At 35.2% G+C, this 16,603-nt stretch overlaps 1 protein-coding gene across 1 annotated transcript in view; it reads right to left on the bottom strand.

Moving 5' to 3' along the window:
- The window catches only part of CSMD1 (CUB and Sushi multiple domains 1), a gene marked incomplete at both ends in the record, with an annotated part of 1,228,645 nt that overhangs the window by 233,356 nt on the left and 978,686 nt on the right, over positions 1-16,603 (bottom strand). The window contains one exon of the mRNA XM_082481062.1: positions 13,469-13,625. Within this exon, the coding sequence (XP_082337188.1) occupies positions 13,469-13,625 (157 nt within the window). The remainder of the gene's footprint in view (positions 1-13,468; positions 13,626-16,603) is intronic.

The raw sequence follows: 16,603 nt of genomic DNA, 5'->3' as shown, positions 1-16,603 counted from the left end.
TAATTGAAGCTCATAAACATAATCTAGATATTTTATACAGAATCATTTTTGGACTACCAAAGAGTAATTAAAAGTATGAAATGGTACTTGAGTTAATGTTCAGAGTCTATAATGGATTTCTAAATGCATGTAAATGTCAACAAATACTCATTCTGCAGTTGTTGCATCTTAAACATCCATAACATAATCTATTTAATTAAATCAATGCAATTCAAAATGAGAGTTCCTGGCATTTTCATTCTGTCTTGGAACCATTTATGTGCCACTGAAACTTACAGTTGTAGAGAAAAAAAAAAGTCTGTATTTTGTACTGGAAAATGTGCCAATTACAAGTCTCTACCTAATTAGAATAATAGAAAAGTCTATAGAAAGAAAAGCATTTGGATAACATGGCTATAGTGAGCTATCAGAAACTTGCATGAACTTTCAAAGACAAATGAGCATGGGCTGTACACACTGGGAGAAAATTAGCTCCAGACCTCTTTCTTTTGGATGGGTATAGTTTTTATAAGGAGGGCTGAAATATTTTTACTTCTTGGTGACTGAATATTTTACATTCTAACACAGATCATCTGAAAGAGATCAAAGGAGCTGCATTTTTCAGAAAAAAATATATATTTCCGCGTGCTTATACAGCAAAAAGTGTTCACAGTAAGAAATAATACCTGCTGCTTTCTACTCTTTGGAAATTGAGAAGTATACTCAGTTTCTCAAAAGCTTTGTAATCTATTGCCAATTCACATTTGACTACACTGATGAAAGAGGCATTCAATGGGTGATACTTTCTAATAGGAGTTTCAGAAGTTTTTCTTGACATAAGCAACATGTAAGAAAATGCATGTAGACTTGAAAAACGTTAAATAATGATGTTAATACATGTGGTCAGTAAAAGGTCTTTCGAGCATAAAATGAAAAAGAAAATAACTCTTTTCTGTAATTTTCTTCCGTAATAAGTATATTACAAAAAGTTTTAAGGCCTTTCACCAATTTCAAACCAGATTCTCTGTGTCCATATGTCCTACTTGCAAGAGATAGATATGCAAATATATGTGCCTACATCAAGATGATTACTGTGCATATATAGAAAGTATACAAGTAAGCTTTGCAATTAGCAAACAAATGAATAATTAATAGTCATTTATACTCAATATAAGACAAGCAGGGATTAAAGGTGAGATTCCCTGTGAGTTTAAGAACTGTAACTTCAAGTGTCTATAGAGAGAGATCTTCAGGAACACCTGTGTCTAAGCCCCCTTTTTAATCAGTGGGGAAATTACTGATACAATGAGGACTTAAAAATATTCTGTAGGTTACTTGTGAGAAGAGGACTGGTCTGATTTATTTTTTTTTTTTTTTTGGGGGGGGGGCGAGAAAAGGAGAAGAAATAACATGAACACATACTTTTTTTTTTTTTGGTGTGTTTTTTAGTGCAAGGTACTTTGGCTTAACGCCTACCAAACACTTCAGTGATTACAAATGCATTCATTTCCTCACAGTCTTTTCTAGAATGCTCACTCAGAGTAATCAAGTCACCGTGAACATAAAGGACGGATTGAAATGTGGAAAAAGATTTGTACAAGCTTATAAAAAACAGTATGGCACAGACAGGAGTGAAAGCTAAAGACCTCCATCAGCTGCAGCTGTGCTCATTCCTTCATACACTGATAAGGGAACAACGTGCACACAGCACCTGTTATTCTGGTTAGTGGTACTGACACCCAACACTCCTGAAAATCAAATTCTAAATACACTGTGGTGAACAACTTAGGTAATTAGAAACACATAAATCTTGTCTACCTTTCATCATTCTGTCTTAAGCAAATTTCTCCACATAGAAAGTTTATGGAAGCAGAAGGGACAGAATTAAATAGGTTTATAGCATTCATCTTCTTTAACTATCTTTCTTCCAAATAATCTGCTCCCTACATGCATCCCTAATTCTGCTCATATATCATATACACATAGTTTTGGCAGGGTGATTTTAATCCTATGCATAAACTTTTGGGGGAATAATCTTAATTTTATTCTTAAATAACTTTCTTACATTTTAAATAATTAGAAATGTAGTTTTGATGACTGAAAAATCTGTTCTATAGTTAATACTAATCTTCAGTTATAAAAAATGACTAGATTCTAGGGCAACAAGCTTAATCTATTGAAATGTAAACAATTCCCTCATATAATGAAGACAGGGGAGAAAACAGTCACATTCCTGCATCTAAACTCTTAAATTCCTTAAAAATTAATTCTGGATTATTTTTTTCCTGAAAATTCATGTTTTCATAAACTCTATTTAATTTCAAAATTTAAAAATTGGTTATATAATGTATTTCACATGAGTTATTTATAAGAGGTCATTTCAACAGGTTTCAGAAAGGGAAAAAAATGAGTCAGAAGAAAGCTAAGATAAAACTTTGATCTCGGGGCACATACAAATGACTTGACATGTCTAACAAAAAAACCAACAACCCTATGTAAGGTTTTACTTTGTATAACAGTATGAGAAGAATGGAACAGAATAATATCTTAACATTTGTGTTGCTTAGATTTTATAATTAGACTGTCATAGTTTGTACTTTCATAAATTTAACAATTAGCAAATCAACAATGAGGCACCTAAGAGATCTTACATTTGAATTGCAGCAAGAAGGAGCATGCAAGAAAGATTAGCCCACCCTCCCAGGTTTCTAAATGCAGATCATCTACCTGACTTAAGGATCTCCTTATCAATACAACAGTTAGTCAGATAATAATGACAGTTGTTGCCCTCTCATACTCAGTAGCTGCAGCTTCTCTTTCCCAAAACAGAAGGTTGAGCCAATAATTCTAAACTGGAAATAATCATTTTTCACCCAACATGAGGCCAAAGTAGGCAAGAAGGCCAGGGATAAAGAGCAATAAGATATTGGTTGTTCTGCTCAAGTGTCCTAATCTTTCAGACAGGAATTTTTGCTCATGGGAAAATTCTGATAATTACAGCTGTGGGAAGAAATTTTCAGTAACACTGCTGTCGACTCATGTAAAACTTGGAAAAGAGGAAATGATTCACTGCCAACCAACAGAAGTGGGGTTTTTTTTGAAAAGCAGAGGAAATGGGAAAACTTTTGGAACAAATCACAGCTAAAACGCAGTAAATCCAACTGCACATACATATAATGGCAAAGTCTATAATGGCTTCATAGAAATAAATGTTTTTAAAAATATGAGAGAAAAAGTTCAGGTTGAGGTGGCAAAGAAGTTCTTTTCTACAAGCCACTGCATTGACAAATTCATGGAAACTGTGTTCTCACTAAGGTCTCAGAAATAATGCTTCAAGTATGATCACATCTTTAATATTAAAGTAACATAATCTTTAGTCCAGCACTTCTGAGATTATGAATTTAGCAGGAATCTGCTTGCAAATTTCAGTCACATAATATATATGCTAGGATGCATACATCAGCAGATGAGAAACAAATATGCTTAAGAAGCCTACCTGAATTGGCATCACTGAAAAATCTTACTTTCATATTCTAAAGATAGAATTTCAATATAAATGTAAAACAACACATGCATATGGACATCTATTGTGATCTCTGCTAGCCCCTCTCTTTCTCACCTTCAAAGCATAACTGCATTTCAAATTTTATAATAGGAAATTTTAAAAAGCAGCCCTCTTCTTTATAATAGATGTGAATTACAACAGGAGAACCTAGTGGCTTTAGATCTCTGACCCACACACAGAAGAGCCTGGAGTCCTTCAACAGGTTATAACTGGCAATTATCAGAACCAAATCAAAGTAACCTTTAACAGGTTACCTTTTTCATGTGTTCTAATACCTCACATGAAATCTTTTTTTTCCTTGACTGAAAATGAGAAATAGCTAACATCTTTCTTCTTTCTAATCCCATGCACAGAGGGATAATTTAGTGATTTAAGGATGATAAATTATGTAGTTGTTGGAAACTAAATAAAATGTTTTTTCTTTTGAGATGTTCAGAGAGCTTTTTACAAAAAATATTATTCATCTTGTGAATGTATATTTGCAATACACTATTTTAATTCAAAAAGAAGCTTGGCTTTCACTCCAAGTGGTTTTGGAGAACACAGTTTAATAATATGGAGTGTTCAGCCTGTAATCCTACAACAGTATGCCACTACTGTTCTATTTTTTGTGACTCTTCCTCTTCTTAGTTTCATTCATTCTTGCGGCCTCCTTCTTACCAATGCAGTCTCAGTCCTCCACTCCATATGCTTCCAAGGTTTCTTGGAGAGCTTGTCTTGCTCTCCTCCTCTCTTACACGCATAACCTAGTCTTTTTGTCTCAAACATCATCTTTCCCAATACCCCGTGGTCCTCTTCCTGCCTGCTGCACTTCTCCAGTCTCCTTGATTTCATATTGCAGCTTCCCTTATTCCAAGCTGCAGACACAGAAACATGAGAGGTGCCTATCTATTCCCTTCCTTCTCTCTTCTTCCCTCCTCTCGAAATCTGGCTTTTATTTCCTTGGTATTGCAACCAAACAGCACTGTCCTCACTTTCTCAGGCTACCCACAAGACAGTTGGCACTGACAACACAGGATGGTTGGTGGGTTGACCCCAGCTGGCAGGTAAGCCCATATTCAGTCGCTCTCTCACCATGCTCATTCACAGGGTAGGACCTGCTCACATAAAATCTCTCTAGCTAAAGATTTATATCTTCAAACATTTGGGAAGATTTTCCTGAGATAAGCAAAATGCCAAACTGTGGCGTAAACATCACCATGCCGGCATTTTCATCTCCAAAGCATGTGATAGTATAAGTTTTCAAATAAAAGGTTAATACAACACTTGTATTGACCAAATAAAATGGTTTTCATTGTTTCTGCATTAGCAAAAAAAAAAAAAAAAAAAAAAAGAAATATTTGGTACCTACTCTGTTTACCAAAGTTAAATTTAGCAATTTCATAGATGATTAAAAAAATCTTTTAATGAAAACTGGAAAACAACCTTAATTATACAGAGTGTTAAAAGACCAGTATATTTTAAGTTCATACAAAGTTTGGGGGGCTTGGGGGAGGGGGATTGTTGTTTGTTTTGTTTTGTTTTTTTACTTAGAAGCTTTCTGGATTAACCTATAGCTTTTTGATTTATTAAATAGATCCTAACATGATACCTTACCTAATTTCTTTGCCAAAAAGTTTCAAAACTTTAAGGTATGGCTCTAAAACTACAGACTATGCTATATTGATTATGATGACATGAAACGATGCTTAATTTCACATAAATTCTCTGAATATCTTCTGTTTGCAAAAGAGATCTTAATGTTTTCTGCTCATTTACTAATAAGATGAAGGGTATTTCTTTAATTTTGCGGCACTGGGAACTTTGGTTGCCAGAGAAAACATAACATGCAAACAAGCCACTATATGACATGTAAACAGAGAAACAGGTGAACAGGTATTTTTGGTTTTAAACAGCAATTCCTTAAATCCTAATTTTATCCAAATTGTTTTTAGACTGTATAATTTGATACGATGCTTATTTTGTGAGGTAGACCCATACAGAGGAACTATTTAATAAATTAGGTTATGAAACAGAAGTTCAGTTTCATTCTGAAGAGAAGAAACAAAACAAAAGCAAAACCACTGATGTTTTGAAACTCACCACAATGGAAAACCCTAGTAAAGAGTTCCGTACTGAAAATCCTGAATGCCTTATTCAGGATTTTTTTTTTTTTCTGTGCTTTAAAACAGAATTCATCCTAAACTCATGAAACCTTTTGATTGTCACAGAATGAGATTTTTAAAAAATTTTCCCTTATCGTATTGCCCTGAATGGACATATTGTTCAGTGCATAGGAGAAGCATAGCTTTGAGAATGTGGCTGGATTATGTAAGCATTGAATATATTGGAAGCAGAAGGCAGTTTACTTTTTTTGGAGGGGAGGGAGGGAAAAGACTACGATGAGATCATGTTATTAAACAGGGTATCACAACTGTTGTACACGAGTGAACGGAATTAAAATTTCTAACAAAGTCTTCTTTTGGCATTGCTTAAAATTTTACTTCTCAATTTTGCAACTTTGGCTTTCTTTTAGAATGTTTTTTTTCTATGCAGGCAATACAGCCTACATTAATTTGGGGTTAGTCACATAATTGTACTGATCTTAAAATGACCTGTGAATATACATACGTATAGGTTAAGACATAATCATTTAATGATTTTTGCCTTTTGTTTATTTTCATTTAATTTTGTCTTACATTTTTACTGCAGTGTGTGAAGGTTCTCTTTGGAACAGATCTTATACACCAATTAGTTACTGAAAGGAAATTGCAAGAGCTTCTTTTCATTACTGGATTGTTCTGCTCAACTGACACTATACAGCCTGAGGCAAAGCCACTATATTTCTGAATTTGAGTCTGTTTGTATGCTAGAATTATTGACTGAGTTTGCAGTTTCAGAGCATTGTTTTCACTGACATTCTTTTAACATTTTCAATTACTGTAGAAAAGGAAATGAACTAAATTAAAATTCAATTCAGGAATCTCTTAAATTAATTTCCAGGTTTAAACCATTTATATAAATTTAGATTATGCTAATTCAGATTCACCTTCCATACACTAACTTTCACTGTCCCTTGAAAGATGTAGTGGTAGAGAATATTTACAACACAGAACTTAAACTGAAAATTAGAACTAAGTCTTTAGCAAGAACAGAATAGTATGAATGCCAAACCAGTGTATCACGCCTGAGATAGTATTTCAAAATTTCTTTTCTTAAACCGAAAAGTATATCTTGAGACCAATGAAAAGAATATTGTAAAACTGCTAACTATGCATGCTAAATATGAGGATGATAAATGGAAATACAAATATTGAACCTACATATAGCAGCCTTCCAGTACATAACGAGGGCTTAAAGGACAGATGGGGAGGTACTCTGATTTTATCAGGGATTGTAGTGATACTACAAGGGATAACCATTTTAAACTGAAAGAGGCTAGATTTAGATTAGATATTAGGAAGAAATTCTTTGCTGTGAGGCTGGTGAGACACTGGAACAGGTTTCCCAGGAAAGTTGTGGAGGCCCCATCCCTGGAGGTGTTTTAGGCCAGGTTGGATGGGGCTTTGAGCAACCTGGTCTGGTGGGAGGTGTCGCTGCCCGTGGCAGGTTTGTAATTACATGCTCTTTAAGGTCCCTTCGAACCCAAACCATTCTATGATTCTATGATTTAAAACAAAATAATATCTATCCATGCACAATCCTAAATCTGTTTTCTATTAGAAACACTAGATGCAAATTCTGTGGAGTTGAGCATAGCTCAAGGGCCTGAATCTTGCCAGCTCTTCTGGCAGAAATGATAGCCACCCAGAATTCTGCTTTCAGTGAAAGCAATGGTCTTGCATGCAAAGTTGACAGAAGTTAACATTAAGATCTGAGTCTACATAACATTTACTCTCAAAAAGAGAAATCCTTAGTGGGATTTTTTTCCAGCCCTGATTTCCATCTTAGCACAGAAGTGCAGAAAAATACCTAATTTTACATCACAGGGAAATGGAGGATACAAATAAAAGGCAAGCGTTGAGGAACTAACATGGAACTACATTTTTAACCTATAGCGGTGAATCAGGAACAGGTGAGTGAAAGGCCTTCAGGAAGTTAAAACCTAGCTACAGAGTATACCACAAATCTCTGAATGATTTTCAGACTTTATAAAGTCTTCAAGTAGTTCCATATGTTTCTGAAACACACAGGAGTCTGTTGTGAGGCAGAACATACTGCTGAGTGGTCCAATGCAGCCAGGCACACTCCTATAGATAATATCTGTCAGTATTCCTGGATGAACCCTTCCACTGACTCATTACAATGGACTCGAAGGCTTATTCTGCAGGTAAGTCAAGCTTTTACTTCTATTAAATCCTGCACAGGACTGAAGAACCATGAAATTGCCATAGAGAGCTAGATAAGATGCTCCTAAAAAAGCAGATGTCTGGATAAGGACCGAGAGCAACTTCACGCTATCTCAGACAGGCAACCATCAGTGCAAGGAACTTGGTAAAAGCACTCAGTTCTGAGGAGAGTCCAAAGAGCAGTCCTACATAGTAGTAAAGTTCCTTACACATCACAATCCGAGAACTCTCTTTGAGGACATGGGTGGATGGTATCATCAATATAAACACCCATCTTCATGCACCATGAGAAGAAATGAGTTTTGAGAGTTCTAGGTGGTACTGTGAAGGGAAAGAGTGTGTTCTTCTCAACTGTGTGGGAACTTTTACTAAGAAAGCAAGGATGGACAAGTATTTGAACAGGAATCACAGACGTTGCCTTCTTTTTGAGATACAAAGATTGTTTGAAGTGTTTTATCTTCTTTCTAAGAATTTTGGACACATACATAAAAAGGCAACATCTTTAAAGATAAACAATGACACAGCTACTGCAAAGAGAAATTGTGAAAGTAATTTTTTCATTGGCATCTACATGAAACAAGTAAGACACAAGTAAAATTACTGTACACGTTATCTTCACAGGATTTTTAAGATGGCTTTGGATCCTTCAAGAATCCTTCACAGAGATTCACAGACTAATCACTGTGGAAGTACAGTATAGTGCCGAGTAGTCTGTGATCTCCATACAACATTTAAATATGACAATGTTCTGGTTTTAGGCCTAAATCATGACAGACATGTATGATAAAGTGTGGAGGGACTGGTTTTGTTTGTCCAGTAGCTAAGAAAAGTGAGACTACACTCAGGGAATGAGGGTCAAACAGTAGCAAGGAAGCACTTGTGACACAAGTGAGAGTAAGTTCAGTTCTCCTCAGGATGAGTGAAAACAGCCACTGTTAAAATTCCTCTTGTGTCAGGACTGTGATAGGGGAGTGGTTAGATACTGCAGGCAGACTGCTTCTTTGTTATTCAGAGGCTGTACTGCATTGCTCCTTATTTAAAGTTGCAGTCTGTTACTTTTACCAGACAGCTGTGTTTTGCTTTTACTGCCTGTCACTGTGTGGCATCAATAAGATTTCATTTTAATTTGAATGTCAATTTAACGTTAAATACTACTGACATGACAGCACAAAGCACTGGCATCTTTATATGAGAATGGCCGAATCTTCTAACTGAGCAATGAACAGGAAATGTAGTCCAGCTGTAGGAATGCCTATGGCTGCATCTTCTCTTCCCCACAAAAACTAGATGTGTCTCGAGGAGAAAAAACATAACTGGACAGTGAAAAAAAAAAATAAATCTCCCAAATTATAAAACTGAAATTATGAAAGAAGAACCAACATTTTCTCAACAAAAAAAAGTAACTGTGACATGAATCAGTTGCAGCTACAACACATGTAAATTTATAATTTTGCATGCAGATGCCTATTTATGTCCTCTATTCTTAGGGAATTAAAGGCATCCTAAAAGTCCTTTTATATTCCTTGGATTTTACAAACACTTCCCATGATGGTTAAAAAGAAAAATATATTGGGGAATGACACAAAGAAAAACTTTGCTATTTCGGCAAGCTCTGTTTGAGAGGAGTAAGAAATAACATTGGCTTCATTCTTAAGACTAAAACTTCTCCTATCGGAATACTCTCTTACTTCCTATGTCATTGTGTCATGGTTTAGCCCCAGCTGGGGCAGCTAGGACCATACAACTACTGGCGCGGTTCTCCCCCTTGCCCACAGAAGGACAGGGAGAAGAAGGAGAAAAGGAGAGGAAAAGGAAAAAAAAAAAACAACCTCATGGGTTGAGATAGTCAGTTTAATAGAACAATAACAGAAAAGGAAAATAAGAATAATAATTAATAAGAATAATAATTAAAAAGTAAACAATAATAATGACAGAAGTCACTCTCACCACCTGGTGAATTGCTACATTTCCAAGCAGTGATTGAAGATTCCCGCTCCCCCGTCTAACCCGGTTTACCAAGCATGATGCCTATGGTATGGAATATTCCTTTGGCTGTTCCATTGTTGTGTCTATGCTCCTTCTCAGCTTCTAGGGGAAGCTGAAAAGAGTCCTTGAGAAGTATAAACATTGTTTAGCAACAATTAAAACATTCCTTTCACAGCAATCACTAGAAAGAAAATTAACTCTTTCCCAGCTGAACCCAGGACACATTGGTATATAAAAGACATTTAAGATGGAATAACCTATTGAAAACTGAGATCATCCTCAGGTAAAAAATTTAGTCCCATCAAGCTTATGTTGTCATTTCCTCAGCACTGAGATATTCACAGTCATTCCCTCTGACACCAGTGTAGAGGTACTATACATACAGATTTTTTCATGATCCTTTCCAGTAAAAAGTTCTCTCTGCCTATTGTGCTAAATCTGTTTCCTTGAAACCATCTTGTAGTCACAGATCAAAGAATAAAATTACTGTAATTTCTGGCTTCTATTCAGTATTGTTCTTACCCTGAACCAATTTCCTGTACAGCAGATTTCATTAGAACCTGAATCCTTTATAGATTTCCTTTTAATATCTGTTTATATTGTGATTTCTACAATTTATACAAACCACTCAGATTCCAAGTTTATAGAAATCTGTTTTAGTATGTCAGTAACAAGATCTTGAAAACAGAAATAAAGTTTTCTTTATCCACATTTCTGTTCTCATGGATCATTAGCTTTTTCTTGTGTCGTATTTGTAAATTCAACGTTATCCACAGAATTCTCAATGTTGAGAAAGATGGAAAGGTAGTTGCACAGAACTGAAATAGTAACCTTTTAAGTTAGTCTTTTTAATAGTATATGGCAATAGTTCTAAAATTCAAGCTTCAAAGCTGCACTAAGCTTAATTTCAATAGCATTAATGGGAAGAAAAGTACTAAAAAACCCAATAATTAAGGGCAGTTGATGCATCCCTTGTGGGCAGCAAGAACTCAGCAACCAGGAATAACCAGAACTGATTTACCACTAGATTTATTACACCATCACTTCTCCTAGCTCTTTCTAACAGTCTTATGACATTCATTATTCAATTTCATTCACTCCAGCATAGATATTTCTCCTTTTCTTTCAGTGAGATCACATTTTAACTCTCTTTTTTCTTTGTTTTAGTAATTTTAAAGTATCTGACATTAGATTTCAATCTGAAAAATGCATAAATAAACTGCAGAGTAATCTTTCAGGGAAGTTAATTCCAGCTGTAAACTACAGCTTGGTTAATCCCAAAGACATAATTATCATTTTGTGTTTGATATGTTTACCAAATGCAAAATGGACACATTTGTTTAGTAACTGCATTGGAACTGCACCAAAAACTCCAGTTCCATCAAATAATGAGTTTAAATTTCTAGTATATCTAATCTTTAGAATATTGCTAGGATTGGAATCCTTCAACACTGCTGTCAATTTTCAAAGCAATCAAAAAAAAAAAAAAAAACCAAAACCCAACATGTTCTGCTTCTATGAATTTATAAATGGTGAAAAGTCCTACACTGAAGTATTTGGAAATAACAATTTCTTCTTGCAGTTTATGGAAATCGCCTGGTTAGATGGTCACTATCTCAAAACGTATTGTCTTGAATTTGGCTTCCTGACAATACATTTGAAAAGTAATGAATTAGACTGTATTTAGAAATGAGGACTGTTTCATGTAAGAGAAGGCAGGAGCAAAAGTTGGTACAGACAGACATTTCAACATGAACTGCTGCAAACTGATCACATATACTAAATGACATTTGGCAATTAAAAAAAAAATTATGAAGACATAGGAAAGTGAGTTTTGCCTCTGTACACAGTATTGTTTAGATTACTGTTAGAAGACTGTCAAATTCTGTCTACACAGTTCAGAAAATGTGAAAATACTTGAAAGAATCAAAAACAGAGATTCAAAACATCAAACAGCTAGGAAAAAAAGCCTTATGACATGAATTATCATATGTTAATTTACACAGAATAGTCTGGTATGGGAGATCAAATCTTATTAGAATTGCAAACATAAGTGTTACAAAATCAAGCTATTGGATGTAGAAGTTAAGGAAAATTCAATCTTTAAATAAAATACTATTTCTAAATGGTAGGTGGAACTAATCGCTGTAGCAGGATTTGAAAGGAACCGATTCAAGTCCCTTGAAATCAGAGCCCCTAAAAAGATATTGTTTTTAAAACAAATGTTTTGTTCCTTTACTCAAAGGAAAGATTCTACAGCGCCTATAGCCAAATCACAGTAGATTTGCCTAGTGGGGTTCTTTCTGGATTTTGAAACTGTCATGGTTTGGCCTCAGCCAGCAACAGAGAACCACGCAGCCGCTCGCTCGACTCCCACTGCCGTGGGAAAAATCGGCAGAAAAGGGCAAAACTCGTGGGTTGAAATTGTGTAAGTTAACAGAATAGACAAAGGGAAGAAGAAAGAAAAACAATAACACCGGTAAAGGAATGTAAGAACGCGATTACAGTACCGCCGCGCAGCGCCCCGACCGGACCCGCACCGCCGCAGCCCGCCCCTGAGGGGCGACTGACTCCCCCTCCCCGGCTCGCGCCTCTTATAGCGGGGCATGGGGCACGTGGGATGGAATACCTGCCTCCCCTGCCGGCTCCTTGGGGAAATTAACCCCATCCTCGCCGGAACCAGGACAGAAACATAAAATGAAAGAATATGTATTATCTAGATTTATAAATAATAATAATAATAGAAAAGAAATCACGAATACATTTCTTCTAGCCAGAGAAACCTTCCTTTCCTTTATGGGTTTGTAAGAGAAAACCACTAAAGGTAGGATGATAAGACTTCAGATTTACCAGGCACAGCAGAAAGACAGAAGAGAAAGTGAATGATTTCTGCTCGTTCCACAGCTGGCTCCAATCCAAAGGGAAACCAGCAGCTGTACTAGAAAAAAGCTATGATTCCATTTCTGTGCCACAGTATGATGTGGTGCTCTGGTCTGCAGGAGCTCATGGAAGCTGATGCTGAGGCAATCAATTGAAGACAAAGGGTACTTGGAGATTCCTTGAAACCTGGTCAAAGTATCTGTTTATGTGTGTTGGAAACAAACTAGTTATTCGTCAATACTTGTTCACTCAGGCCCTCTCCTGCATACTCCACCCTGATCCTGACAAGCAGTTGGGACATGTTAAGTGTGTGCAACCAGCCATGTTGTATTCTTTTTATTCTCATTTGTACTCTTGGTTTTTCTAATTGGACTGCAGGGATTGAAGGTTCCATTCTTAAAATCTGTCTCTGTATAAGTTTTCTGCTGCAGTATAACACTAATATATTCAACCTACGTATGACAAAGTTTAGTCTTTTTTAAACCTCACTGCTAAGTCTTCGAAATAATAATGCGCTCTAAATTTAAAAGGTTACAATTTTGATTTTAGTAATATTCTTACTAACTAATTACTAACACCTATCCAACCATGGAGGCAATTAAAATTCAGTCTGCTAACCACAGTACATTCTAGGAAATTATCTTCACTGTTCCATGAGAAATCACTGCAGCTGAGAAATACACATTTCCCCACAAAACAGTCAATCAGACCATATTTTTTACCTACTTACTTGTGTAAGTGAGCTGAAATCCTTGGTCAGTATCCGATCCATTGGTATTAAATTCTATCCACAAATGGTTAGAGGTGCTATTAAGGATAATTCCCATCATGTCATTTTTGGTGAAGGCTCCCAGGGAGCGTGAAGAGCTGTCTTTTCCATCATACACCTTGTAGAAACAAAATAATAGTATGAAACTGGACATTAAATCTAAGTATTTGAAAAACATTAGTTTACCTTTATACAATACTTCCAAAGTTAGCTATGTGTTGCCAATAGTTTCTCCAAAAAGTGAATGTTTCCGTTTTGTAAGGTACATATTACTTAGTTATGCAGTTCAGTGAAATATAAAATATTCTATCACCTTTAAGGTGTTTTATAGTCTTTTTTCCTTTTCAGTTTTGTGAGCTCATCTTGAATGAAATTAATATATATACATCATTCTTATCTTCCAAGGTTTCATAAGCTCAGATTATTTTTCATGATTATTCTCAAAGGCTAACAGAAGTATAATTTCTGAAATCGCCATTGAAGTAAGGTTATAAGAGCTAAACCCCATTCTACTCTGTTCTCTGCTGTCTGGAGATATCAACAGCAGAACTAAGGTATTAAAGTCAATCTGTCACCTTTTATTTCAGACTGAGCCTGCTGTATTTTTTGGTTTACTATAGGTTTTAAAAAAGAAAGATAGGTCTTCAAAAAGATATGTGAGTCTATTTCCAAACTAAGTGTAGAGATGTTCTTATTTACCATGTTACTTTATTGAAAATTTCAATGGAGGATAAAATCAACAATATTAACCACTGTGATTTTTCAAATCCTAGAATGAATAAGAATGCCCTTTTGATTATTCACCAATACAGGACAAGTACAAAGAGTTGTTATTGACTAGAGCAAAAAAAAAATTTTTTTTGCTTATTGCAAAACCCTGAAAGCCATAAAGTGCCAAAATAGTCATCTTTGGGTTTTTTTGGTCTCAAGATGAATTAAAAAAAAGGTAATTTCTTCTTTAAATTAAATAAATCACCTGTACTTTCTCATAGAAAAATAGGTAAATATGGAGTGTGTTTCATACTTCCAAAACATATACCATACATCCATCATGTAGATGCTTATAAAAAAGGCAGTAATGAATCTGAACAGCTGGTTTCTAATATGAAGTAAAAGATAACTTAGCCTAATCTCATATGTCCTAGAGTGACTGTAGATAACTCGTGAAAAAGCTACAATTACACTAAATATCTTAAGCTCTGGATCTTCATCTCTCCATTCTCAGACCTTGTGTTACAGTGAGGATTTATACTGATTCCAGCCAGAAGCAGGCAGTGACCCATTTAACAATCTAAATTGCTACATTTGAGTCACAGACACTTCTTCCTATTTGAATGTCCGGTTAGATCTACTAATGAAATTTAGAAATGCATCTTCTGAGAGGACAGGCCATGGCAACTACATTTAGGGATGATGACAAATAGTTAAAAACAGAGCTCTTTTCTCAGTGGAGAAAATACTGGCATACTATCAATATAGGTGAATGTCTTTAAAGTATCTCATTCATCTCAAGTGTTAACAAAAGAAAATTAACAAAAGAAAATAATAAAAACAACATGCACAAGTTTAAGATAAAAGCATAACATTTGTTTAATAAACATACACAGATATAAATAATGACCTTCCCTAAAAGAAGCTTTTGAAAATAACATATTATGCTCGCCATTAGCAGAACAAAGATTGTCTTATATCAGCGCACATAGACGAGCTATCAGAAGACACAATCAATTATATTTAAGATTCAAGCAAGCAGTAACACATACTTAATGTTTACCTCTTGGCAGAAATAATACTTTAAGCTGTGCTACAAGTATCTGAAAAAACGCCTCAAAGTTTCTGCCATTGTCTTGGACCAGAACTACAGATCACTTTCACAGACTGAGTACACTTTATTTATCAGAGCTGGAAATCTCTTGTACAAAATAAATAAGCTTCGTTCACCATAAGATTTATTTTTTAATAACTTTCTGATCATCCATATTACGCAAAAAGCACAGATATATTTTACTTGAGAGATATTACTACTTTTAATTGTCATTAATAAAAAATGTTCTGTTAAAATAAAGTGATTTTTATTCATCTTTGAAAGAAAAAAATAGCAGCTAATTACTACAATTGTCCCTTAGACATCCTGTTCCAACAGTGTTCTACTACACTGTTACAGATACTCTTCCTACCTAAGGATCAGCAATTTAAATAGTATCTCTTAAGATGAGTCCAGACACATATGAAAACACTGTTCTATGAAATAAAAATGACATAAGAAGGATCATGTAAAATAAAAAGCTGTAAAAAAGCCGTGACAATTTTTAATGGGTGACACTTCTCCAGCTGTTGTTAACATTACAGATGTAACTAGGTACATGTCTACTTTAGTAATTGAAACCATGTTAGTGAACAAATATAAGAATTGAAACTCCATTGTCTATACTGATAACTTGTTTGAACCATCCCTGGGAAAGAAAAAGCATTTTCCCTAATAATTCTGGGTTGTGGTTTGGTAATTAGAGTGGGCCAAGGACCATTCTCAGTAGGCAGCTTGCGTAAACATTGTGTTCTGTCACATGTGACTGTCTCCAGAGCCAGAGAACATGTTTATTACACTAGTTTAGACATTGTAACTATTGATTCATACATAGTGCTTATGTTTAACTCATTTAGGAGAACCCATTTGAAATATAATTCACATGCTACAATTACTAAGTATTATTGTCATGAAGAAATAAGGAAGGTCTATTTGGCCAAATAGATGAAACACAGGAAGTTACATTCTGGTTTTCCTCTTACTCCTAACAAATTCATAGTCATTGCATCACAAAGATTTCACCACAAGTAGCCACTTAAAACAATTAAGAAATTGGAAGTGACAGTTAAAGGGAGATCAGGAAGCTGAAGTGTTAGTGAGTGAGAAAGGATAAGCTTTAAAATAAACAGGTAATCCAAGTACTCAGTTTTGCTATGCACCTCAAAATGGTGATTCTGTTTCTATTTCTTTACTTGTGTTCAGATTTCTTTCCTGCTAATTCAAGTTCAAACTTTGCCACAGCTATAGAAAGCTTTGTCCATGACTTATAGTCATTAACCTGCATGTATTCT

The sequence above is a fragment of the Vanellus vanellus genome, assembly GCF_965231255.1.
Source record: "Vanellus vanellus genome assembly, chromosome: 3".
NCBI lineage: Eukaryota > Metazoa > Chordata > Aves > Charadriiformes > Charadriidae > Vanellus > Vanellus vanellus.
Note: the sequence above shows the minus strand (reverse complement) of the source record. Positions and strands in the feature narration are given on the sequence as shown.